Below are 25526 nucleotides of genomic sequence, written 5' to 3' on the forward strand. Positions count from 1 at the left end.
TCTACATAAGAAACAATTTATATACGAAACTGATCTCTCATTCTAAATTCTAAAATATATTTTTTTCTTTTTTTTTTTTCACCGGGTGATCACACTTAACCGCCTAAAATGTGGAATATTTTTGGGTGGTGGTGATTTAGCTATGAACGTTAATCAAAACGTTTACTCTTTTTTTAAAAGGATATTTTTCATTTCAAACTTTATGTAGTGATTATGGCCTCGTATATTATTTATTTTAGTCACTCCACCCCGTTTCTCCTACTCCTCCAACTCCGTTTATTTCTTAGCCACCCCGTCCCCTTCTCGCCTTTTCTCACCACTTGACAACAGGTGTCGCCACCACTAATTTCAGGTGTAACAACAATTCAACTCCCCCTGCCTAGTGCCCCTTTAATTTCATGCTGGACCTTTGATAACACTGGACAGAAAAATACAATTTTATTATTTTTATTCTTATCATCATAAACATGGGTGAGTACGATCGGTCTGTTATCAATTTTCCTAGCCTTTCTAATAGTTTTTTTTTTTTTTGTTAAAAATCGTGTCGACCTGTCAAGCAGGTAAACCTTAAGACTTGATATAATTAAACTCGGATGTACCTACGTGCGTATCACAGTGTGTAACGGTTTTGTCTATGGACACTCAAAAATGTTATCTTTTTAATAATTTAAATGTATTATATATATATTTAGTTATTACAAAAAAAAGATCCAAGTTTTATTTAATCATGAGAATTCTTTTTTGAGGATCAAAAAAAGCTAAAATAAAACAAGAAAACGGAAGGCGAAACTATCTGATAGTTTGTTTATTAACGACTTCCACCTTTTTAATTCTTGATTTGAACTGAAATAATTTAAAAGTGTTTATATATTCCCAGAAAACTCATTAAATTATCCACGTATTTTTTGTGGGTTTATCTTGAACTTTTCAACTTAACGATGGCTGCCAATGGAGCAACATTATCCTAGTCAATTTAGTTCTAGTTTTATAATAATTTGGCGTACTTATGCAGAATACGGACCATGGTATTTTTAGACAAGATTTTCAAGTAAAATTTAATGTTTACGAGATGTTTTGTTTATTAAATTGTTAGGTGAAAGTACAGAATGGTTCTAAACGTCATCCCTTCCTGATGTTAATAATGGATTATTATTTCAGCACGGTCCGTATTTTCAGTTTTGTTCAATCAAGACAATGACAAACAAAACCGTAATACTTAGCTATACTATTACATACAATATACATTATTGAGCATTTTTTTTTTACTATGGACAACAAAACGAAAAAGTAAAAAACAAAAATGGGTACTTGTACAGTTTAGTCAAGACATTAAATATCAAAATATCGAAAAAAGTTTAAATTGTATGTATCCGTTATGGAACGAAGAAAAAAAATTTCACTTAATTTCATCAAGTAGTTTATTTATTTATTTTTTACAGCAAAAAAACAATTTGTTATGATACCGAGCAAAATGTTCGATTTTTAGGAAGAAAAGCTAGTATTAAAGATGGAGGTGTGTCAGCGCTTTAACTGGAATTATCTCCCTTTGGCATTTCTAAAATGCAAGCAATTTTTTTTTAAAATCCAAGATGGCTGCCTTCAACGCGCTCTCACAAGAACGTGTTTTTCGCTGTAAAAAAAAAAACAAAAACAAACTTGATGAAATTAAGTTAAATTTTTTTTCGGAGAACTTCGTTCTATAACGGGTACATACAGTTTAAACTTTTTTCGATATTTTCATTTTTTAATGTCTTGACTAAACTGTAAAAGTACCAAAAAAGAATATATATAGAACAAATAAATGTTATCAAAGGCAAGCTACGTTACTCTTCTACCTAGCTGGATAAGTTTATGACCTTCACCTTCACCGGGGTGAACGATTTATATGACCTTCACCGAGGTGCGCGACTTGACACACAAAAATAAACCGCCTCTTAATCACCTGCTAACGCACGCGTCACTGTAACGTCCAATGACGACAACAACAACAACAAGAACCTTCTCACTCGACCTGCCTTTATACCACTATCTCAATCCCTTCTCTTGCGCATGCGCCTGTAGATTCCTGACAACCTCGAGACTTCCGCTTATAAAAACCCAAGTTTTGTTGTCGCGCATGCCTATACAAGGCACAAACATGACGGCGTTAGTTGTGTTGGTAAGTACTACACTCCCCCCTGATCTGATGATCACATAGAGTGCACTCCGGGGGTGGCCTCTTAGTTCGTTGGCTTCTGTGAAGGGTGGTATTTACACTCTTGGATTCAGGTTCTGGTTCTGGTTCTGATCCTGCCTGATCAGACGAACTACAACTACCACTCTCTTGCTCGGTGACCTCACTCATTAGCAGCTCATCATCTGATGATTCATCGCTCTCTGTAGTTGCCGGGCGAAGATCGCGCACATGGCGTGGGGTTCCATCAACAAGGACCGACTGCTGGCTGACCACTCCAGATATTCGTCCTCGCTTGAACTTGGTGGTGCACCGGTTTCCAGGGGGTCTAACCCAAACTGGATCCCCTACCTTGTATTTGTTATGACTCTCCTCGTCGATTGGTTGGACAGTGTCAATGCCCTTTATCCTAACACGGTATTTGTGTATGGCATTGGCCGGTGCTGTTGTTAGTGTCTTCCCATCCTTTGGTGTGATGTTATATCAATACGTGGCCTCCGTAATGGTGCATTGCTTTCTGGCAGCAATTCTCTTGATGCTGCGATGGCTCCTCTCAGCAATGCCATTCCCTGATGGCACATCGCAGTCGTAGTCGGACACCCCACTCATTCAACAACTGCCGAACTTGGTGGCTACAAAAAGCAGCATCGTTGTCCGTCAATATCTCTTCCGGCGCACCTCGCTCAGAAAAGATAGATGACAGTTGGCGGACAACATTCGCTGAGTCCTGCCTGGTCATTTGCCGCCACACCGCAAAACGAGTGGGTCCACAGTCGATAAGGGTTAGAAAGGGCTTACCACTGTAATGGGTAATATCCATCGCTAATCGTTGCCACACATGCTCAACTTCCAATCGCCCCTTCTGCCATTGCTCAGGTGCAGGATCGATAGACTGGCATGCCTCACAGTGCTTGATGATCTGCCTGACATCCGCCCTTGTCACTGCCGGGTCCACACGCCTCGCAAAATACAAAGTTCTTTTGATACCTGGATGTCCACTCTGCACATGAATTCTTTATATTTGGCATGAGCTAATCGCGCCAACTGCGCAAGATCGAGCAGTGAACTCCACGCCTGTCTTCACAGCTTCATACCATTTGTGAGGCACACGGGTCTGCACGATTACAGTATGATGCCACGAGGGTTACACTCACCGACAGGTCATATTCTGATACCAGACTCTTCAGGGTGTTTAGCCTCCGCCGAATTAACATCTCACTGGCTGCCTTAGTACGGACTCTTGTTCGTCCCGAGAGAGTGTCGGACACCCAGTGGTAGACGCAGAGAGAATCCGTGTACAAGTGTAACTTCTTCGACTGCCATTGCAGTGCCAGATTTAAACCCTTCACAACAGCATCCATTTCCGCCAGGTTGATGTGTTGAGCATCATTCACGGGTCGCAGCCAGCATGCGTCTTCAATTACATTTCCACGTTGCTCCAATAACACTCCCAATGCCAAAGAACTAGCATCAACCCACACATTCACAGTGTCCCCATCGACACACCATTCTCCACGGGCAGGATCCCCCTTATTAACTCTCTCTAGGGTTTCTGTCGTCATCAGAGTTAGAAGAGCATCATCAGATACATCATCCCAACCTGTAGTTACTAAACTTGCCCTGCGTTTGATGACGCCTACAGCTGCTCGGAGCCAGCCACACGCTGGTAAGTGACCAATAAGTTTCCCACACAAGGAAAAGATAGTCCGCCGCGTAATAACATCAGGGATGGTTGGAATCTCACTGCCACGCCTCCATCGTAAGGTACCATCTTTCCCGCAAACGTCCAATCCTAATACCCGTGCTCCATCCCTCAGACGTTCGGGATCTTTGCACTCCAACCCGAATTGAGCTAACTTTTCTCTGACGTGCGACGCAGATTGTACGTCTTCATTGACATAAACATCATCAATATAGGCCGATGTTGCGTCCTCAGTGGTCTTTTCCTGGGACAACACTGCATTTACGATGGTCTTCATGATTTGCGGTGCCACATTCAGCCCAAAGCCAAGCCGAGTAAGGCAGTATCTCTGACCCCGGAACCACACTGTCTGCAACGGCCACAATGTCTCATCCACTCGCACCTGCAAATAAGCCTTCCGCAAGTCTACTATAGACACATTGGAGCCCTTCTGGCGCCATTCTCTCAGCTTGCTGGCGCACACGTCAGCATTGGCAGTGTACGTCTCAATGTATCTATTGAGTTCACGATAGTCCAGCACCGGACGAACTTTTGATTTGTTATGCTGGACTACCGCCATTAAGGGAATCAGACCCTTGGGTGGTCCCAGCTTGTTGGGGTAGGGGATCAGCCATCCATCCTGGATCCATGCCTTAAGTTCCTTCTCGTATTCATTACGGGCCTCGTCGGGTATCGAGTACTCTGCAATGCTATTCTTGAGTTCGGTTAGCGCCCTTCCTTCTGTCCACTTCCACGATGCAGTCCATGCTTTTTGGTGAGGGTTGTAGTCCACCTTAAAATCAGGCCGATCAATGTGAACTGCAGCACACACTGGGGTTTCCAAAAATCGCACAGTCCCATCTCTTCCGATAACCACTCCTCCCAGTGCCTTAATAGCATCATATCCCAACAGTACATCGAATCCCAGCAAATCCCCTCGCATCACCAGCACATTAATGTTTGCGGCCACACCAGAGTCTGTGTGGACTTTGACAGTTCCAGCTCCACAGCAAGCTTGCGTATTGCCACCTATTGTGGTTACTTTGATGTTCTGCTTTGTCCAGTTTCGACACAACTTGGCACTCATGATGGTGTGTGAGCACCCGGAGTCGAGAAGAGCTGAACAAAGCACTTGGTCCACGTACACATTTATTGTCGGTTGCGCCTCAATTAAATCTTGTCCGGGGAACAGGGCGGCGCTGACGTCCTGCCCCCTGATGCATTTCCCGCACAATTTTGGGATAAATTTCCATAGCTACCACATTGGAAACAGCGCGGGCGCCCCCGCCCCTTGTTAGTACAATTTCTTGCGATATGGCCTCGCTGGCCACAGCAGAAACATCTCCCATTGGTCGTGGGTCTCAAACTGGGACTCTTTTCAGCATTAGTCTTGGCTGCCTGCGCCATCATTACAACCGGTTCCTTCAGGTCCTCCTCATCTCTGATAATGGCTCGAGCGCGTTCTAACAAATGTTCCATGGGCGTTACAGATATGCTGGTGGAAGCCCTCAACAGTTGCTTAACATGGGTGGGAAGGCCGGCCACAAACGCATACGCCAGTGTTTGCTCTGACACTCCATTGCCAAATAGAACTGCAAGTTTCTTCAGCTCCGCGAAGAAGACGTCCACGGTTTCTCCTGGCATGAGCTTCCTAGTGGCAAATGTTTCGTAGGCCGTACAGGGATCCATGGCAAATGCCTTGTATAAAGCATTTTTTATACAGGTAATATCAGCCTTCTCCACAGCACTCAGTTGCTGATATACACTTAGGGCGCCTCCAGCCAATCTCAGGGGAATCACGGTATGCACCCCCTTTACTTCACAGAGGTTGCAGGTCAGCTCAAGCCTTTGGACCCAGTCGACAACAGAAGTGGATCCGTCGAATTCGGGTATCAGTTTTAAATCAAACTTTGCTCCAGCCATAGTTGTCCAGGAAAAGAGACAAAATGAAATCGACGAAATAGCTTATGACCTTCACCTTCACCGGGGTGAACGATTTATATGACCTTCACCGAGGTGCGCGACTTGACACACAAAAATAAACCGCCTCTTAATCACCTGCTAACGCCCGCGTCACTGTAACGTCCAATGACGACAACAACAAGAACCTTCTCACTCGACCTGCCTTTATACCACTATCTCAATCCCTTCTCTTGCGCATGCGCCTGTAGATTCCTGACAACCTCGAGACTTCCGCTTATAAAAACCCAAGTTTTGTTGTCGCGCATGCCTATACAAGGCACAAACACGAGGGCGTTTGTTGTGTTGGTAAGTACTACAAAGTTTTTATTTTTTAGTGTTTTAACTTATTTTAAAGCGTTTATTCAGTTCAAAAAATGAATAGTGTCGAGTGTTACGTGAGAAGTAGAATGAGAGGGCATGAGAGAGCCAGGCGACATCTTTGGATCCTGGATAATAGCTCAAAAATAGAAAATTAAAAAAAATACTAAACCAACCCAATAAATGTTACCGTGACATTTATTGGGTGTGTAAATGCCAGTATATTTGTTTAATTTCTATTAATTAAATCAAAATGTTAAAAAAAACAAAAACCAGAACTAATTCGATTAAGATAATGTTTTAATAGCAGTAATCTTAAAGCTGAAAAGTTCAAGATAATCTTTTCTTAGTTATATTGATGTGAGACCTCGTCTTCCAGCCAGTTGTTCTGTGCTAAATTGAAACTAATGGTCATTTAAAACAATATAAGTTTAATTTCAGTTTTTTAATAATTAAATGAATAACTTTTATAGAACCACTCCCGTCTCCAAATCTGGTGGTTTTATGGGGTTTTGAATGGCCTAAGAACAAGTGGCGTGCAGGAGGTCTAGTGATCTCTGGCCAGCTTCTTGATTGTACATGCCCCAAAACACGAGCGCTAAGTCCTAATTACCAGAAAGGGAGAGTTTGGATATGATTGAACGCCCGGGACCATCGCCACTGTGATTTCTAACCATAACATTTTTTTTTAAAATTACATGATTGGAGACCAGGCGAATTCTAACAGGAAATGATTCTATAAAATTACTCGTTTGTCTGGAATTCCTCAACAAAAATAAAAATCTGGGTAAATGTTACTATCGGAATACCCTGGCCAAATCATCACTAAAAAAGTCGTCTGCGTTCATCAGACTGAAATACCGAACTGGAACTCGAAAACAAAATTTATTTTTATTACCAACTCGCACGTATCAAGGTAGTCACCAGCAATAACATAAGAAATGACATTGCTTAATATCCAGAAAACTACTTATTTGCGGAAAATTAAATTTTTTTGGTGCTTGGAAGATAGTCGACAGATCGATTTGAAAAAAAATAAAGTTGTTTTAAGCAAAAACAACTTAATTGTCATGTCGAAAATAGTAATATATGCAAAGATTACGAAAATTCATTGAATTGGAGGAAATGATATTTTTCCTAAATGTGAACGCCTTGAAGATTGCAAATACAGGGAACATACTTATCTCCCCTTTTGCCACTTTAATGGCTCAGGTTTTTGTTTTATTAGCGATAGACTTTTTTTTTTTTTTTTTTTTACTAAAAACTCAAACTTGTTCTTGCATAGTGTTCTACTTAATGAAGTTTTGCAATTTTTCGATATCTTACTATTTTTGACATGACAAGTAAGTAGTGTTGTTTTTGCTTAAAACTGCATATTTAAAAAATCGATTTTTCAGGTCTCTCTTAACATGCACCCTTTTTTTTTTTTTTCAAAATGGCAGATGAAACAGACTCATTTTACTTATCCATAAAATGATTTTCTTATATATATAATATTTTGATTTCAGAAATTCCCCTCTGGACCAATTTACAGTAGGTTTGCACTAACAGATGCCACATACAAATTTATTATGTTTAAACTATTACCCAACATTTTATGTAATTTTTGCACGCCGTTACAGCCACATTCATTCGTTATAATAGAATCTTACATTACATCTTACAAGCACCATCATCATGACCAACAACATATTTAGATGAAGTAGTTCGTATTTTTCCCACTACCCCAAAGTACTCCCACCGCCCCCAGTGAAGACTGGATAAAAATATACACGATATAAATATATTGCCCTGACACCCTTATTAACTGCATCAATCACTGATAGACATACAACGATCTTTGCACTCCCTATTCGAAAAAATGATTTCTCCCCACTTACATTCCAGGTATTCTCATTGTCTGAAAACGTAAAAATCTGTTATTTCGGATTGCACACATTCATACTAAAAACGAACTCTTCACATCTTCATTAACATGGCCTCTACCTCTAAACAAATCAATATTTTTCTGAATATTAAACCAAATAAAAATATTCTAGAACTCTTATAATCATAATTTGTCTTAATTACACCCTCACATTTAACTACACACATTATCATCGCATTTTCAAGAGGTTTACGATAAATGTTTATATTACCTTACCGTATCAGTTACTTTTTCCTTACCAAAAAGTATTTGTAATAACACTTTCAAAATAAGTTGCCAAATCTTCTTTCTTAAATGTTTTCATCTATTAAAAATACTGGTAGTTTGTTGGTTTTAGCCTCGTAAGCATCCTAGATTATAAGAATGAATCTTAATATATGAGACAAGCTTTTTTTTTTTTTTTTTTTTTTTTTTTTTTTTCAATGTTTGGTCTCCGCATTCTAAATTATGAGATGACATAATGAACGATTCTTAGTAAGCAAAACAAACTTTTTTTAATATCTGGTTTCAGCATCCTAAACTATGACTACATAAACGAATATTAGTAAGCAAGAATAACTTTCTTTTTTTTTTAATGTATGGTTTCAGCGTCCTAAACTATGAGATGACAATATGAAGGAATCTTAGTAAACAAGACATATTTTTTTTTTTTTGAATTTTTGGTTTCAGCGTCCTACATTATGACATGAAAATTTGAACAAATCTCTCCCCACTCACAGGATGGGGTGTCTATTGCAAGAGCTGTTTTTAATATGGGGATGTAGGAGGTTAGGGAGGGTTTGTTCCGAAAGCCGTTCTTAATATGAAGAGTTTGGAGGTGTCCGTTCCGAAAGCAGTTCTTACCATGAAGAGCTTGGGGGTTGACGGCGGCGGCGGCGGCAACAACGACAGTACTTTACTATTTTTACGAGGGGAGGTTGGAGCTTTTTTTGAGAAATTTTTTACCTTAGATCCACCTACACACTTCCTTTAAAATGACGACTTTTATAGGTTTTCCACTATGCTGATTAAGAAAATCTGATTTATGTTTGTTGGATACAAGTATTTTCCCAATACAAAGCCTGTATTATCCACTTTATATCACTGGCCACCAGATGAGTATGCACGGGCAAGGATCAAATCTAATAATATCTGACTGCCACTGCCACCCCCTTAACTTCTTTGTAGCGTGGGGATCTTGACAGCGACTATCAAGGTTAAATTTGTGGCAAATATTTTGACAGTCACCCACACTAAAAAATGGTGTGTTTATTCTGAAAGCTGTTCTTAACATGGGAATGTTGCCGGTGACCATTCCGAAAGCCGTTCTTCGCAACAACAACAACAACCGTACTTTAAATTTTTCTACGAGAGGAGAAGTACTAACAATATAAATTCATAATAGCAGAGGTTTCGAGTTCCTTTTATGCCTTCTGTTTAAATACTATGCAAGAACAATTTTCCCTAAATCGGATTTTAATCTGATGCAAATTTTACTGGAACTAAGAAAAAACACAATTCAAGTTCACACCCTTTATTAAAATGATGTTCGAACATCCACACGTTATTTCATCTGAATAAAAAAGGATTTTATGTTTCCCATGATGCTGCAGTGAGATTCTAGTTGTGAATTCTAACATTAACTTTTAAAATCATTTTTTTTTTTTTTTTATGGTAATCACTAGTGTTGGGACGATTCCTAAATTTTTTCCGATTCCAGGAAAATGTTGATTAACAATTCTGATACCAAGTACGATTCCGATTCCCATGGAATTGTTGTTTTGAAATATACCATTATATAATCGAAAGTTTTTGTGTAGCAAAAAAATTTGGTACAGCGAAAAAGTGGAAATACAATTAAGGGAATTTCAAAAACGATTTGATTTTTTTTTTTTCGTAAAATTTCTTTCATTGAAGATAAAAGTCAAAACAAATATTTTAACCATGAATTAAACATGCACCATGAAATTAATAACAATCAATTTCATGAGTTATTTTATATATTAAAAAATGTAAAGAAAAAGTAAGTCATGATTAATTCAACAAAAATACAATAACATCAAATTTCAAGGGGAATAACATGTTTTATCTTTTGATATTCATTTTTTTGTTTTATTTTCTCTTTATCTTCGATAACTCTTTAAAATTTAACATTTTTTTTTGCAGCTTCAATCGCTAACTGATTTTTTTCCACATATTTCTAAATGAAATTAAAAATAACTAAATCTTTGATTAAATTTTTAGCCTTTTATATTCAATCGTCTCAAATTATTCCTATTTATTTATTTGACTTTTTAAAAAATATTTTTAACAATAATAATGTTATTTTTTAAATCTAAATAAATTGGTTTATTTCTATATTTATTTTTATTATATAATTATATGCGGTAAATATAGCAATACGCTACAACAGAACGTTGATCACTTTAATTTGTTTTTTTAGAGGCAATCGAGGTCGCTGACAACGAATCTGATAATAAAACCCGTCGCAAATTTACCGTTTGCATGGTATTAACCCCTGAACCCAGGGACTATTTTCCACCATCTTACGCTATGCGCGAGCATGCAGTAACATAAACGACGACTGTTGAATGTGCCTTCACGTAGCAAACTGCCTTTTCACATGGCGTACGAATCTTTTGTGGAACATTTAAAATTATATGAAAAAGAAGAAAAGTACTCCAAGTGGGGGAATGGGGGTAATGTCGGAAAGATATTTTTTTCTTTTATTTTTTTTCATAACAGGGGAGGTGTTGGGACGCCAACACCCCGTTGACAGAAAACAGTCAAATCTCCTAAAAATGTTAAATGGTATTCTAATCGGTAAATGTCGGTACGGTACTTATCAAAAAAGGTTAATTAAACTGCAGAAGCACCTGTTAATTGACCCCCCCCCCCCACCAAAAAAAAGAACGAAAAACATAAAAATGTTTGGTGCTTATGTTTTTGGAAACCGCTCATAAAAACTTTGTTTAAAATGCATTAAAAACTACGTAAGACAAAAAAAAAAAAAAAAAAATTCCCTTAAAAAGTACTATAATGTATTTCTAAAAGATTTTGTTTTAGACAACTTTTTCTTGGAATTTTAAATTGTCCACCAATGAAAAAAAAATGTTTGAAAATTCTATGTTCTGGAAAAAAAAAATATCTTTCTGACATTACCCCCATTCCCCCACTTGGAGTGCTTTTCTTCTTTCTCATATAATTTTAAATGTTCCACAAAAGATTCGTATGCCATGTGAAAAGGCAGTTTGCTATGTGAAAGCACATTCAACAGCCGTCGTTTATGTTACCGCGCCCTCGCGCATAGCGTAAACGGAATCTGTAAAATGGCGGAAAATAGTCCCTGGGTTCAGGGGTTAATACCATGTAAACGGTAAATTTGTGACGGGTTTTATTATCAGATTTGTTGTCAGTGACCTTGATTACCCTTAAAAAAACTAAATTAGAGTGGTTGGTGTTCTGTTGTAGCGTATCGCTATATTTACTGCATATACTTATTGTCCTTTAATGTTTATTCTTATTTAATGTCTTAATTTACCTCTTTATTTCTATATAAAAAAGTAAATTTTTGGTAATCGTTTATTTTTATTGTTAAATAAAAGTCATTTATTAAACCACGAAGCTCAACCACCAAGCTCAAAACCCTGTCCCATCGTCACAATGTTGAACCCCTGTACAAGTATTTCAATGAAATGTGATTCAATGAACTTGTTGCTCTGTAACCCTCTTGATGTAAATACTCCTCAAATAACCAATCTGTCAGCAGAATTCTACCCCTTTACTATAGAGGTCCCTAGATGCTGAAACGTTTTCTACTCTAATGGCTTCTTTTCTTCAAACTAACAGCCTTTGGAATTCCCTTCCTACTCCGTTTCAGTTACGTTTTCAATAAGAAAGTCTTATACATGGTAATGTAGACATGAGGCTTTTATCATGTCTTTTCTATGGGACTCATCTGCATGGGACATACTTTAATTCTATGCCTTCTTTCTTTTCTTTCCATGTTAGTGACACTTTTTTGACATTTTATTTTTGGAGAGAATTGACTCACACCAAAGAGAGAGAGAGAGACTAACATTCTCTTAGCTAATTATTTAGTTAACTTTTAACTGAAATGAGTGACATGTAGACAGAAATACCTGGGTAATATTTCGCAATTAGGGATTATCAGAGTTTCTTACAGCATTATCTGCAGTGTCTTTTATCTGCTTCCTGCTTCCACAGAAAGACTGATTTGAAAATTCTTGTTTTTTCTTGGCTCAAAAAATGTGACCTGCCGTTTGTCACCTTGATTCGTATCTCTGTTTTGTCTAACCGATCTGACCTTTTATTTTGTTTGACCTGGGAATGATTTTGTTTTAAAGATTTAGATTATTGTGATATGTACTTTCAAGTAACAGTCATTTAATATAATAGCTTCATTTTTTTTATGTTTTTTTTAAAGTTTAGTTAAAAGAGCAAGAATATCTACAGTGTGGGATGAAGAGTCTATAATCATTCAATAGACTCCAAAAATGTGGCTGTTGGTGAAGAGAAATCCTGTAAAGTTTTAACTTTTTCAAGAAAGGGTGAAACATCCCAAAAAGGCAAGAGTTGTAGTATTAAAAATACATTTGACAGGATTTACCTTGACATTGCAAATGTTTGCTGGAGACGGAAGTATACCAAATGTTGCTCAGGCAAGAATTTAACCACCAAAGTATTGACAGTATAATTATGTACAAAATCTAAGCTTGTGTTCTATTTTTAACCACCAAAGTATTGACAGTATAATTATGTACAAAATCTGTCATTTTTTTTTTTTTTTGCCGGCGTTTATATAATTATTAACAGGAAAATTTGTTAAAATCTGCACTATTTTTAAATATTATTTTCAAGTTTAATTATGTTCATGGGACTATAAACCATTCACAAAATTTTGTGGATCCGCTTACTGATGTTTGAACCAACAATATCGAAGCCTACTGGTCTCGTATTAAAAGACTGAAATACATTCTCATATTAAAAGAAGACTGAAATTCATATCGGGATCAGTAGCAGAAATGAAATGGTCTCGTGTCGATGTATAGAGAGGCTTATAACATGAAAATTTGAAACATTTTTAGAGCATGTTCATGAAAAATATGGTAATGAAAAAAAAAAAAAATCCCAATAAGCTTTGGGGAAAAAAACATGTTTTGAACAATTGAAATTTTTATTTTTTAATAAAAACATAATTATTAAAACAAAAAAAGTAGTGTTCTTGAGTAGTTTTTATTTTATTCAAGAAAATAAAAGAAACTCATGTACTTGAGCCGTGTTGAAATTATGACATTATTTAGAAAGCCATTCTTAACATGGGCACGAGAGGGTGTTGTGTACCTATTCTGTACTTTCACTTAACAATTTAATAAGAACAGGTATCATAAAACTTTAATTAAACTTGAAAGTACTATTTAAAATAGCATTGATCAATAAGTGCACTAGCACCAAATAACATTTCACTGTGTTTCGATCTACAACATTCCATGAGAGGTGCGTACATGCTAAAGCTTTTTTATTTTTGTTTATGCTAATTTTGACTTTCACCCATTTTCCTTTAAAAAACAATTAGAAACTCTTCAAACATTTATTTCTTCTTTTCTTTATAAAAATGTATTTTATTTTCTATATATAAAATATCTATATATGTGATGTTTGTTTCTCTGTAGAAAGAAAAGTTATATACGAAAAACATAAAAATGTTTGGTGCTTATGTTTTTGGAAACCGCTCATAAAAACTTTGTTTAAAATGCATTAAAAACTACGTAAGACAAAAAAAAAAAAATTCTCTTAAAAAGTACTATAATGTATTTCTAAAAAATTTTGTTTTAGACAACTTTTTCTTGGAATTTTAAATTGTCCACCAATGAAAAAAAAATGTTTGAAAATTCTATGTTCTGGAAAAAAAAAATATCTTTCTGACATTACCCCCATTCCCCCACTTGGAGTGCTTTTCTTCTTTCTCATATAATTTTAAATGTTCCACAAAAGATTCGTATGCCATGTGAAAAGGCAGTTTGCTATGTGAAAGCACATTCAACAGCCGTCGTTTATGTTACCGCGCCCTCGCGCATAGCGTAAACGGAATCTGTAAAATGGCGGAAAATAGTCCCTGGGTTCAGGGGTTAATACCATGTAAACGGTAAATTTGTGACGGGTTTTATTATCAGATTTGTTGTCAGTGACCTTGATTACCCTTAAAAAAACTAAATTAGAGTGGTTGGTGTTCTGTTGTAGCGTATCGCTATATTTACTGCATATACTTATTGTCCTTTAATGTTTATTCTTATTTAATGTCTTAATTTACCTCTTTATTTCTATATAAAAAAGTAAATTTTTGGTAATCGTTTATTTTTATTGTTAAATAAAAGTCATTTATTAAACCACGAAGCTCAACCACCAAGCTCAAAACCCTGTCCTATCGTCACAATGTTGAACCCCTGTACAAGTATTTCAATGAAATGTGATTCAATGAACTTGTTGCTCTGTAACCCTCTTGATGTAAATACTCCTCAAATAACCAATCTGTCAGCAGAATTCTATCCCTTTACTATAGAGATCCCTAGATGCTGAAACGTTTTCTACTCTAATAGTTTCTTTTCTTCAAACTAACAGCCTTTGGAATTTCCTTCCTACTCCGTTTCAGTTACGTTTTCAATAAGAAAGTCTTATACATGGTAATGTAGACATGAGGCTTTTATCATGTCTTTTCTATGGGACTCATCTGCATGGGACATACTTTAATTCTATGCCTTCTTTCTTTTCTTTCCATGTTAGTGACACTTTTTTGACATTTTATTTTTGGAGAGAATTGACTCACACCAAAGAGAGAGAGAGAGACTAACATTCTCTTAGCTAATTATTTAGTTAACTTTTAACTGAAATGAGTGACATGTAGACAGAAATACCTGGGTAATATTTCGCAATTAGGGATTATCAGAGTTTCTTACAGCATTATCTGCAGTGTCTTTTATCTGCTTCCTGCTTCCACAGAAAGACTGATTTGAAAATTCTTGTTTTTTCTTGGCTCAAAAAATGTGACCTGCCGTTTGTCACCTTGATTCGTATCTCTGTTTTGTCTAACCGATCTGACCTTTTATTTTGTTTGACCTGGGAATGATTTTGTTTTAAAGATTTAGATTATTGTGATATGTACTTTCAAGTAACAGTCATTTAATATAATAGCTTCATTTTTTTTTCTATGTTTTTTTTTTTATGTTTTTTTTAAAGTTTAGTTAAAAGAGCAAGAATATCTGCAGTGTCGGATGAAGAGTCTATAATCATTCAATAGACTCCAAAAATGTTGCTGTTGGTGAAGAGAAATCCTGTAAAGTTTTAACTTTTTCAAGAAAGGGTGAAACATCCCAAAAAGGCGTTGTAGTATTAAAAATACATTTGACAGGATTTACCTTGACATTGCAAATGTTTGCTGAAGACGGAAGTGTACCAAATGTTGCTCAGGCAAGAATTTAACCACCAAAGTATTGACAGTATAATTATGTACAAAATCTAAGCTTGTGTTCTATTTTTAACCACCAAAGTATTGACAGTATAATTATGTACAAAATCTGTCATTTTTTTTTTTTTGCCAGCGTTTATATAATTATTAACAGGAAAATTTGTTAAAATCTGCACTATTTTTAAATATTATTTTCAAGTTTAATTATGTTCATGGGACTATAAACCATTCACAAAATTTTGTGGATTCGCTTACTGATGTTTGAACCAACAATATCGAAGCCTACTAGTCTCGTATTAAAAGACTGAAATACATTCTCATATTAAAAGAAGACTGAAATTCATATCGGGATCAGTAGCAGAAATGAAATGGTCTCGTGTCGATGTATAGAGAGGCTTATAACATGAAAATTTGAAACATTTTTAGAGCATGTTCATGAAAAATATGGTAATGAAAAAAAAAAAAAAAATCCCAATAAGCTTTGGGGAAAAAAACATGTTTTGAACAATTGAAATTTTTATTTTTTAAGAAAAAAATAATTATTAAAACAAAAAAAGTAGTGTTCTTGAGTAGTTTTTATTTTATTCAAGAAAATAAAAGAAACTCATGTACTTGAGCCGTGTTGAAATTATGACATTATTTAGAAAGCCATTCTTAACATGGGCACGAGAGGGTGTTGTGTACCTATTCTGTACTTTCACTTAACAATTTAATAAGAACAGGTATCATAAAACTTTAATTAAACTTGAAAGTACTATTTAAAATAGCATTGATCAATAAGTGCACTAGCACCAAATAACATTTCACTGTGTTTCGATCTACAACATTCCATGAGAGGTGCGTACATGCTAAAGCTTTTTTATTTTTGTTTATGCTAATTTTGACTTTCACCCATTTTCCTTTAAAAAACAATTAGAAACTCTTCAAACATTTATTTCTTCTTTTCTTTATAAAAATGTATTTTATTTTCTATATATAAAATACCTATATATGTGATGTTTGTTTCTTTGTAGAAAGAAAAGTTATAAAATCTAAAAGCCTAAGATATACTTGAGAAGGTAATAGAAGTGTTCTCAAGTGCATCACTAACTATGAGTACTTAACCCCTTTAAGATGTTATGGTAAAACGTATATCATGTATAATATTTCCAGGGAAGACAATGGAAGTCATACTGAAATCCAGAATGTTATTTGTAAAACAATCTGGGGACAAAATCAAAGGAAACATAACCAAAGAATGATTTTTTTTATTCTGGCATCAATAAATCAATCTCTCTCTATTTATCATGTATCAGTAGCCTAGCAAGACTACAGGGGAGACAACCACAGCAACAAAACTGAAACTGACTTGCAGGACACTATATATACAAATGTAGGCAAATTTGGGTATATTTTATTGCTTTAGGTTCTTTTTTACCAATTGTCATAAAATTTAAACATAGAATATTATTATAATCTCCAAAAAGCCTGCAAATTTTCATGTAGTTTTGTCCCATAGAACCAAAGATATGAGCATTTCTGTATACAATTTGGCTACTAGTATAGATATTAGTGACTTGGCAAGACCACAGAGGAGACAATCAAGTAAAAAAAAACAAACCCTGAAGCAAAATATATCTTAAGTCGCAAAACTGAAGCTGGCCTGCCAAAACACTATATCTACAAATGCAGGCAAATTTGGGCATATTTTATTGATTTTGAAAATATAGATTCTTTTTTTTACTGTCATAAAACTAACCCTAGAATAGTATTATAATCTTCAAAAAACGAGCAAATTTTCATGTAGTTTCGTCCCATAGAACCAAAGATATGAGCATTTCAATATTCAATTTGACTACCAGTATAGATATATCCATATATATTAGTGGCATGGCAAGGCCACAAGGAAGACAATCAAGCAAAAAAAAAAAACAAATTCTAAGCAAAATTTATCATAAAGTGGCAAAACTAAAGCTGGCCTGCTTGTTGCTATGTGACATTTGCCCTTAAGGTCCCACATTAAGAAGGGGATCATCTACCATCCAGAGCTTATTTTTGGCACTTTTTTACAGCCATAAAATGTTTCAATCATATTCATTTGTTTTCCTAGTTTTGCATATGAATTACAAAATATCTGATATATATTATTTAATTGGAATTCATTATTGAGATGAGTATTATTTATTTATTGCGGACTATTATCCTCATCTTTCTTAGTTGTTGTTTCACAGCGTTTCAGCCAACTATTCCTCTGGCCTTAGTCAGGTAGTAACCGCAACGGGATAGGAACTCTAAATCTCCTAACTACATTCTCAGCAATTACTGCCATCCATAGTTGTTGTTGTCTCACCACATTTTGGCCAAGTAAGCCTCTGGCCAGCTTTAAATAGGATCGAAACCGTTATCTTCAGACAATTCTCACCTTGCATATATTTGTATATATATAGTGTCCGGGCAAGCCCGCTTTAGTTTTGCTGCTTTAGGGTTTGTTTTCTTTGCTTGTTTGTCTCCTCTGTGGCCTTGCCAAGCCACTAATATATATGTTACTTCTTGCATCTTAGGACATTTAACCAATTTTTTTTTTTTATATGTCTAAGTTTTAGAGGTGTGATTTTATGACCTTGCCACTCAGTTGTAAAAAATTGGGTTAATTGGTCTAAAAGCTTAGAATAGCTCTGAAATTGTTAAATTTATACTTTAAACCACCAAAACACTCTAAATTTCGCTTTTTTCCCCCCCAAATATTTAGTGTGTTTACATGCCTAAGAACAAGTAGAATCTCATTTATTAGTGTGTGTGTGTGGGGTGGGGTGGGGGGTAACTGAGGGTGTTAATTTACAAATTTATTAATAATTGTTTATAAAATGTAAACAAAACTGATGGCACTCATAACTTTTTGCTACACGCATCACACACCTGTGACACAAGCATTTGTTTCTTCATTGACAGTGAAAGTCTTTTCAGTGTCTAATTTTGTGTTTAATTAATCAATAATTTGACCAACGAAAAAAATAAAAGAGATTCTAATTTTTGTGTACAATTGCATGGCTACAACTTTGGCGGTTCAATCTGCTATATAAATATAATGTCAAATAAACGTTCACTTCCTGACCAGAAAAAATGACTTAGTTTTTACTACATAACATATCACAAAACGGGTAACTATTTTAAAATAGTTTCCAAATCATTTTTTTTGTTTTCAGAATTTTTGGATTTCTTCTTTTCTCATACTACCACCTGAATTTTTTCATTTTTTTCTCTACTAGAAATTATAAAATTGCTTGAAAATGCAAAAAAAAAAAAAATGGTTACTCGTTCTGTTTTATTCCATGTAGTCAAGAACTGGGTAATCACTTTATGTTAAATTTATATATTAAAGTGAAACCATACTTTAAAGTCTAGAATATTTGAAAAACATTTTTTTCTTTTAGTATTATTTGGATTCTTCAAACTAGTGTTTTCTTCTCGAGTGGTTTTTTAACATTTCGGTTGATGTAACATTCAACCTCGTTAAACTCAGAAACGTTATTGTCAAACTTTGGAATTTTGAATGGAGCCTTTGTAGCATGCTCTTATTCTGTCAGCCATGATTGTCGTAAGTAATTCACAATTGTATTTTCAGTATTGCCTGCACTGGGGATTGAACTTTCATCCTCCAGAGAAGTAACTTACAAGTGAATTATACCAAGTATTTTATCCACTATGCTATGGGTCCTTAGGAAAATAATTCTCAAGATGAGAACAGTAGTCTGAAAAATAATACGAATAATTATGTCAAAAATTCAAAAACATAATAAAAAAAATTTTTTTTGTGAATATTTAATGCATAATTGAAGAAGTCATTTTTACATTGACTGCATGTGGTTAATGAGTAATAAGCAAAAATGAAGTATAATTAACAGCTAAGAAATGAAAAAAAAAAAATTAAAAATACAAAAAGTAATTTTTACTAAACACAAGAAAATATTTTTACCGATCTGCATAGTTTTAAAGTTCTGAAACTATTTTCAAGTTTAAAATTTTTTATTTTTTTATTTTAATATAAGATTTCATTGATATTTGCTATTTGGATCCAATAAAAATCCGGTATGACTGATTCATGTTGTTGGTGTTTCATCCCTTAAATAATAATTTAAATAAAAAAAAAAAAAAAACTGACTTTACCATTAAGTTTCACTTGGGCTAATGGACTTGGTGTTTGTGGTAAGGTAAGCCTTATATATATATATATATATATATATATATATATTAAAGAAATTGTTTTTAAACCAGAAATTAGTGACTATCTCCAAATAAAATAGACTACCATTTTTTTTTTATTTAATTGTGTTTATGTGAAAGTAACGCTAATATATTTAGAGATAATAAATCTTACAATCAGTTTTCACACTTTAAAACTATACAGGTTGGTAGAAGATTAAATTTATTGTTTGATAAAAATTATTTGGTATGTATTTTGTTTGATTTCGATTTCTCTGCTGTTTGAATATTTTATGAGTGCAGAGTAAAACTTTACAATTAATCATGGTCTCTTATTTCACTAATTTGTAAGAACATATTAGAATTGCCAATTTCGATAAAGAATTAGTGAAATAGTAGATCATGTTTAATGGTATGGTTTTACTTAGCATTCATAGTTAACCCTTGACAGGGGTCATCTTTTGAAGAAAAAATGCTAGGAAAAAATTCATGTTAATTAATTGATGATGCCTTAATTAGAATGAAAGCATACTGCTGTGAGAGACCAAGAAGTTGGTATTCAGTGTTATGTTTTGATACTACTGACGTGCCCCCCCCCTCAATATTGGGAACTGGGAGAAAAAGATAAAAAATATAACAAAAAAGAGAAAATGGGTTTATCAGCAGAACGGAAGTTGTTCACCTTGGTAGAAAAAGAAAAACTAAAATGGCAGTTAACAGCAACAAAAGGACCAGATATATTTTTACAGTTTTATAGGCAGTTGGAGATGTGGCCATGATGACAGTTGGGAGCAGTTTGCTTTTTCGGAGTCTAGTGCTTGTAACGTTTTACAACAGCCCAGTTGAGGACAGTTGCCAGAGGACAATTGCGAGTTTGACACAGTTGAAGGCAGATCATGGCTTGGACCGGAGAGTTTTGGGAGATCAAGATGAGTTGATACCAACTAATGAACTTGGCCTCTACAGAAAAACTAAGATATGGACGTTAGCGCTTAGAGCAGGGTTTCCCAAACTTTAGGACACCATGGAGCCCCTGAGCAGGGCAAAGGATTTTCATGGAGCACTAACAAGATAACTTCTAAAATAAATATAAAAAACTTTAACACTAATCATTTTTTGTTTTTGATTAATCAAAAACTGTTGCAATTTTTGTTAATTTATTTTTCTTTTTTCTTTTCCATGAACCATCCTGAAACTATTTACACCAGCCATTTAAGTTTTCCATATAAAGCATTTGGTCTTCTTTAAGAAAGGGATTCTGGAGCCCCTCAGCCTTACTCACTGAGCCCCAGGGATCCATGTGGCCCACTTTGGTAAACACTGGCTTAGAGGATAGTTTTCCATAATGGTGTCACACACGCATCCAGAGTGCAGTTAATATTTACAGAAAGTGTCAGAGACTGTGTTTTCATTTGTGTTTTGAGTCATTTTATTTTTTATAGTTGTGACTTGTGTGCACTCCCTTGACAGCTGCCAATGTGAGAGACGATGACACATTGCCAGCAAAGAAGATGAAAGAAAAGAAATCTGTGGTGCGCAATGTTCGAGTCAACGGTGATGTTATCAAGTGGGATACATGATGTAATTGTAATATGCATATTTTGGGCATTGACCTTTGAATTTTGACCTTTGCCACAATCTAAGATGAAAATTATGTCAGCTTCAGTTTTTCGGTTGATATTCAATGCATGCCTAAAATCGATACCAATTTAACATATCCTGCACTATCTACCTCCAACCCCTATCCCATTGCTGCAATGTTGCATATCTGTGATTTACAAGTACTTTAATGAAGTGTATTCTGATGAACTTGCTGCACTGGAGCTCCCTTAACCTAAATATCTTTAACCAACCCAACAATCAACAAAATATCACCCCTTCACTGTAGAAGTCCCCTAGTGCTGGAAGAACTCTTTTTTTGCTCTGTTTCTCTGACTGTACAAACATGCAGAAATTTAAATATAATGTGAACAAACATCTCCCTGCACAACTCTCCACTTAGAATGCCCCTGTGTGTATGGGTCCTAATTCCCAGTATCCCCTTACATCCCAGTAATAATGTGCCTTGTTGCGGGTAGAAGTAAAAAAAAAAAAAAAAAATTATAAATCATTATACCCTTTTTATAGCAAACATAAGATGCCCCTTATTATTTTATCTTCACTGAAATCTAAATGGCTACTATGATAAGCGACAGATTTATGGAAGAGTTACCTGGGCAAAGAGTAGAACAGCATAATGTTTTTTTTTTTCCAGATTTCTGCATGTTTATACAGTTGGAGAAACAAATCAAGTATTTTAAAGGCAAACGACCCAAGCAGTGAAAAGGTGGAATTTTGCTACTAGTTGGTTATTTTCATTGAGAGGATACATTCTCAATGTTACATAGTAGGGACTCTATACTAGTAAGTAGTGATTAAGTTAGCTAGTGTGAATTTTAATGAGGGTCACTTTAGTGCATGTTATGATAACCTATCTGCAAACAGAATTGTACACAGAAGATGGGTGACATGAGTTGAAGGGGGGGGGCAAGAGGTTAAACTCCATAGAGAATACATAATCGAATGATATCAGGATATGATGAATAGGTCATGTTTTTGAATGAGAGAAAAACGGTTTTCAAATCGGCCTTTCTGTTGGGAGTATGCGAATGGGACATTCTAATAATGTAGAAATAATCTAATCTGAATGTAACCGATGTCGTTCATTTTGTTAGATAGAAAGTAAGTTTAAGAAATAAAGAATTAGTCATTAGTCTCTCTCTCCTAAGTTCATTCTCTTCAATAAAACCTTAAAGAACTCTAGTCTCTTCGTTGTATCTTTCCTGCATAAGAAATTTATTCATCTAGTTAAACAGATGAGGTGATGGACAACCACTGGACTATGTGGCCACTTGTGAAATGACGATGATGCTGAGAAATGACCCATGTATAAAAAGACTATATTTGCTTATTCATGATGAGAACGTAACAATGGGAGCACATTCATTGGACGGACTTGTGAAATGAATACAGAGATGAAACACTATGGTAATGCTAGTGGTTGGGAAACTGAGGTTTAATCTTTGAGTAATACCAAAGACTCACAAAATGTTACTTGATTATCCTTGCTAAATACTCAGATTTCTAAGGAGAAGATCAAGGATAAGTGGAGCAGTTTAGGCAAAAGAGTTGCACCCTTTCCTACATCTTGGTGTAATAGCTAATGAAAAGAACCTTTCAATTGTCCTCGACTATGAACGACCACTTTTTATTTATTCCATTACTGAAAGAATGAAAGCAATTTGCCCTGTAAGGGTTCAGTTTGAAATTCTGTATAGATTCCTGAGTTCGACAAAATGCATCTGAAGATGATTAGAAGTATTTATCTTCCTCCTACTGTGGTCAGAAAATGGGATTGAAGAACCAGCGGCCGAGAGGAATACTTCGGCCTGTAAAAAATGCCTTGATAGCCCAGTTGGTATTCTCTGGTAGGGGCAGTTCAGGCGATTAACAATAAAGTAATTCTTTCTCAAAGAGAGAAGGCAAAGCTGCTAGATCTGCACAGGACTAGCAATATATTGCAGTTAACAGGGAAAATTTTATTTCAGAAATTACATAGACTCTATTGATTTTGGTGCTCAGGGAAATTGTCTCCTGGCTGAACTGTCTAGGAAAAATATAACATTAGTTTTATTTTGAGATTTCTTCATTAAATTTTGATTAGTTTGTATTATTTGGATTATTGGCAATACTGTTCTCATCTTGAGTTATTCTCAAAATGTTTCAGATCATCTATTCTCTGACCTTCTTTAGGTGTATCTTGTTGAACTTGGGACTCTTTTTGTCAAATTTGGAATCTGTATGGAATTTTGAACCGAACCCTTTATTTAATCCATGGAGGTAAATGTGAAAATAAAGGAAATAAGTTTTGTTCATGGAATTTGCATTTAGATTTAGACACCAATAGTGTGTGTGTGGGGGGATTTTTTTAGAACACTTAAAACAGGTTTTTTCAAACATTTATTCCATCCAAGAACTAAAGTACATTTTAGCATGTATTTTGTGTTAAAACATAGGGAAAAAGATTTAGGAGAAACAAACGTTGGTTAACTTACATTTAATATAATATGAAATAATTTATTTCTATTAGACATTTATCACTAGATTTCAGACAGAACTTATGGTATGACGTGATCTATAATACAAATGTGGTGTTTGTTGATGTGTTTTTCTGTTTGATGATGCAATTTAAAACAAAGTCCTATCTGAAGATCAAATATTTCTAGGGTAAAAATTTTACAAAAGATGTAATGAAGGGAAATTCTATTCAAACAAATACCAAAAAGCTATTGGCTTGAATAACCACTCTTGTTTAGGGATGAATAAAAGTAAAAAAAAAAAAAAAAAATAACATGTTACAACAATAACAAATAAAAATTTGCCAGTCAGAATTAGCATTAAGTCCAACATTAAAATCTCGCAAAATTTTTTTATATATTACAAGAAAAAAATTTTACAAATAAAATCCATTTTTAATGTTATTTATTTTCATGTTATAAAAAGGGAAGGCATATACCCCCCTCCCCCACCGCCCAATCCTTATGAGTAAATGCCTTCCTTCTTGTTCTGGAAAGCCCAAATTGCAGAGTTTATTGTTATCAGGGTCATAATTTTAATGGCTCAAGTTGATCATTAACCATCAGCATAATAACTGCCCTGTTTTGAGTGCAGAACATTAAATCGCAGTGAATAAGTTGTCCTATTTTCACTGCAGACTCTCTTTTTATCCTGAGAAAGAAACAAGTGAACATTCAAAATTGCATCCTCGTATTTGTTTAGCCTTTTCTTGTGAAAAAATGATGTCTGTAATAGTGTTGGGAATCAGAATCATTAATCTGAAAAATCAGAACTTTTTGGAGTATCGGAATTGAAAAAACATTGTGCCTATTTTTTGTGCCCAAACTAATTCTTTTACTTAATTTTACAGTGCTACTACTACTAATTATAAAATAACTATTTTTTTATTTGAAACTACCAGTGAAAGTAAAACATAGATTCCCCCCTCCCTCCACAAATGTAATCTTCACCTTTGCAAAAATATCTGCACATATTACATAGGTTTTTTACAGTCATATAAAACTAAAAACTAAAAAGCAACAACTTTATAACTAAATATTTAGAGTTTTGAAAAGAATCCGAATTTGTAATTGCATCAAGATTTAGAACAAAATTTGTAGTTGTATTGGAATCAGGAGTGGGAAAAATATTGGAATCATCCCATCACTAGTAACGATGATCCCCACAACTGCTTATTCATATCCTGCAAATCATGGCCGTGTATCGACTAAAAACTGTGGTTTACTTCCAGGTTGTACAGAAAAAATTGGAAGCGTTCCATTTGCATCATTGCTCGCCACCGTTATCTGCTTAGTTGGGATTGGAGTCTTTTGTGGCACATTATACCAAGCCCTTCACATATTTCTGGTGCAGATTGTTGATGAATTATTTCATTTCAAAGTTGGATGGTAAGTAGTTTTCTAATCTTTTTTTTTTTTTTTTTTTTTTTTTTTTTTTTTTAGTTCAGTAGTCTTTATTGAAACAGTGTGAAAACGTTCTCTTGATGTTTGACTTTATGTACCTGTTTCATAACTTTTTAAATTCTCTTCTTTTCTTGTTCATGTGTTTTAATCACCTGATGAAGAATCAAAAACGTTCATGATACATATAAAACAAACATTAATTTTTTTGGATTTTAACATAAAAAGATCATTAGAAAAATAAGGAAATAAAAAAAGGTATAATTAAGCAATAAATTTCTGTTATTTTTTAACAATGTTTGCTTAAA

General features: G+C 34.7%; 1 protein-coding gene across 3 annotated transcripts in view; it reads left to right on the forward strand.

Moving 5' to 3' along the window:
• The first annotated feature begins 307 nt into the window (after positions 1-307).
• The window catches only part of LOC145259142 (neuronal membrane glycoprotein M6-a-like), a 79730-nt gene continuing 54511 nt past the window's right edge, over positions 308-25526 (forward strand). The window contains exons 1-2 of one of the 3 annotated variants that reach the window (XM_080116840.1): positions 308-471; positions 25050-25206. In XM_080116840.1, the coding sequence (XP_079972966.1) occupies positions 468-471; positions 25050-25206 (161 nt within the window). In that variant the 5' untranslated portion in view covers positions 308-467. The remainder of the gene's footprint in view (positions 472-25049; positions 25207-25526) is intronic. The other 2 variants (XM_080116841.1, XM_080116842.1) reach the window with 2 other exon arrangements.

The sequence above is a fragment of the Euprymna scolopes genome, chromosome 34 (assembly GCF_053919585.1).
Source record: "Euprymna scolopes isolate OS-2025 chromosome 34, ASM5391958v1, whole genome shotgun sequence".
Taxonomy (NCBI): domain Eukaryota; kingdom Metazoa; phylum Mollusca; class Cephalopoda; order Sepiida; family Sepiolidae; genus Euprymna; species Euprymna scolopes.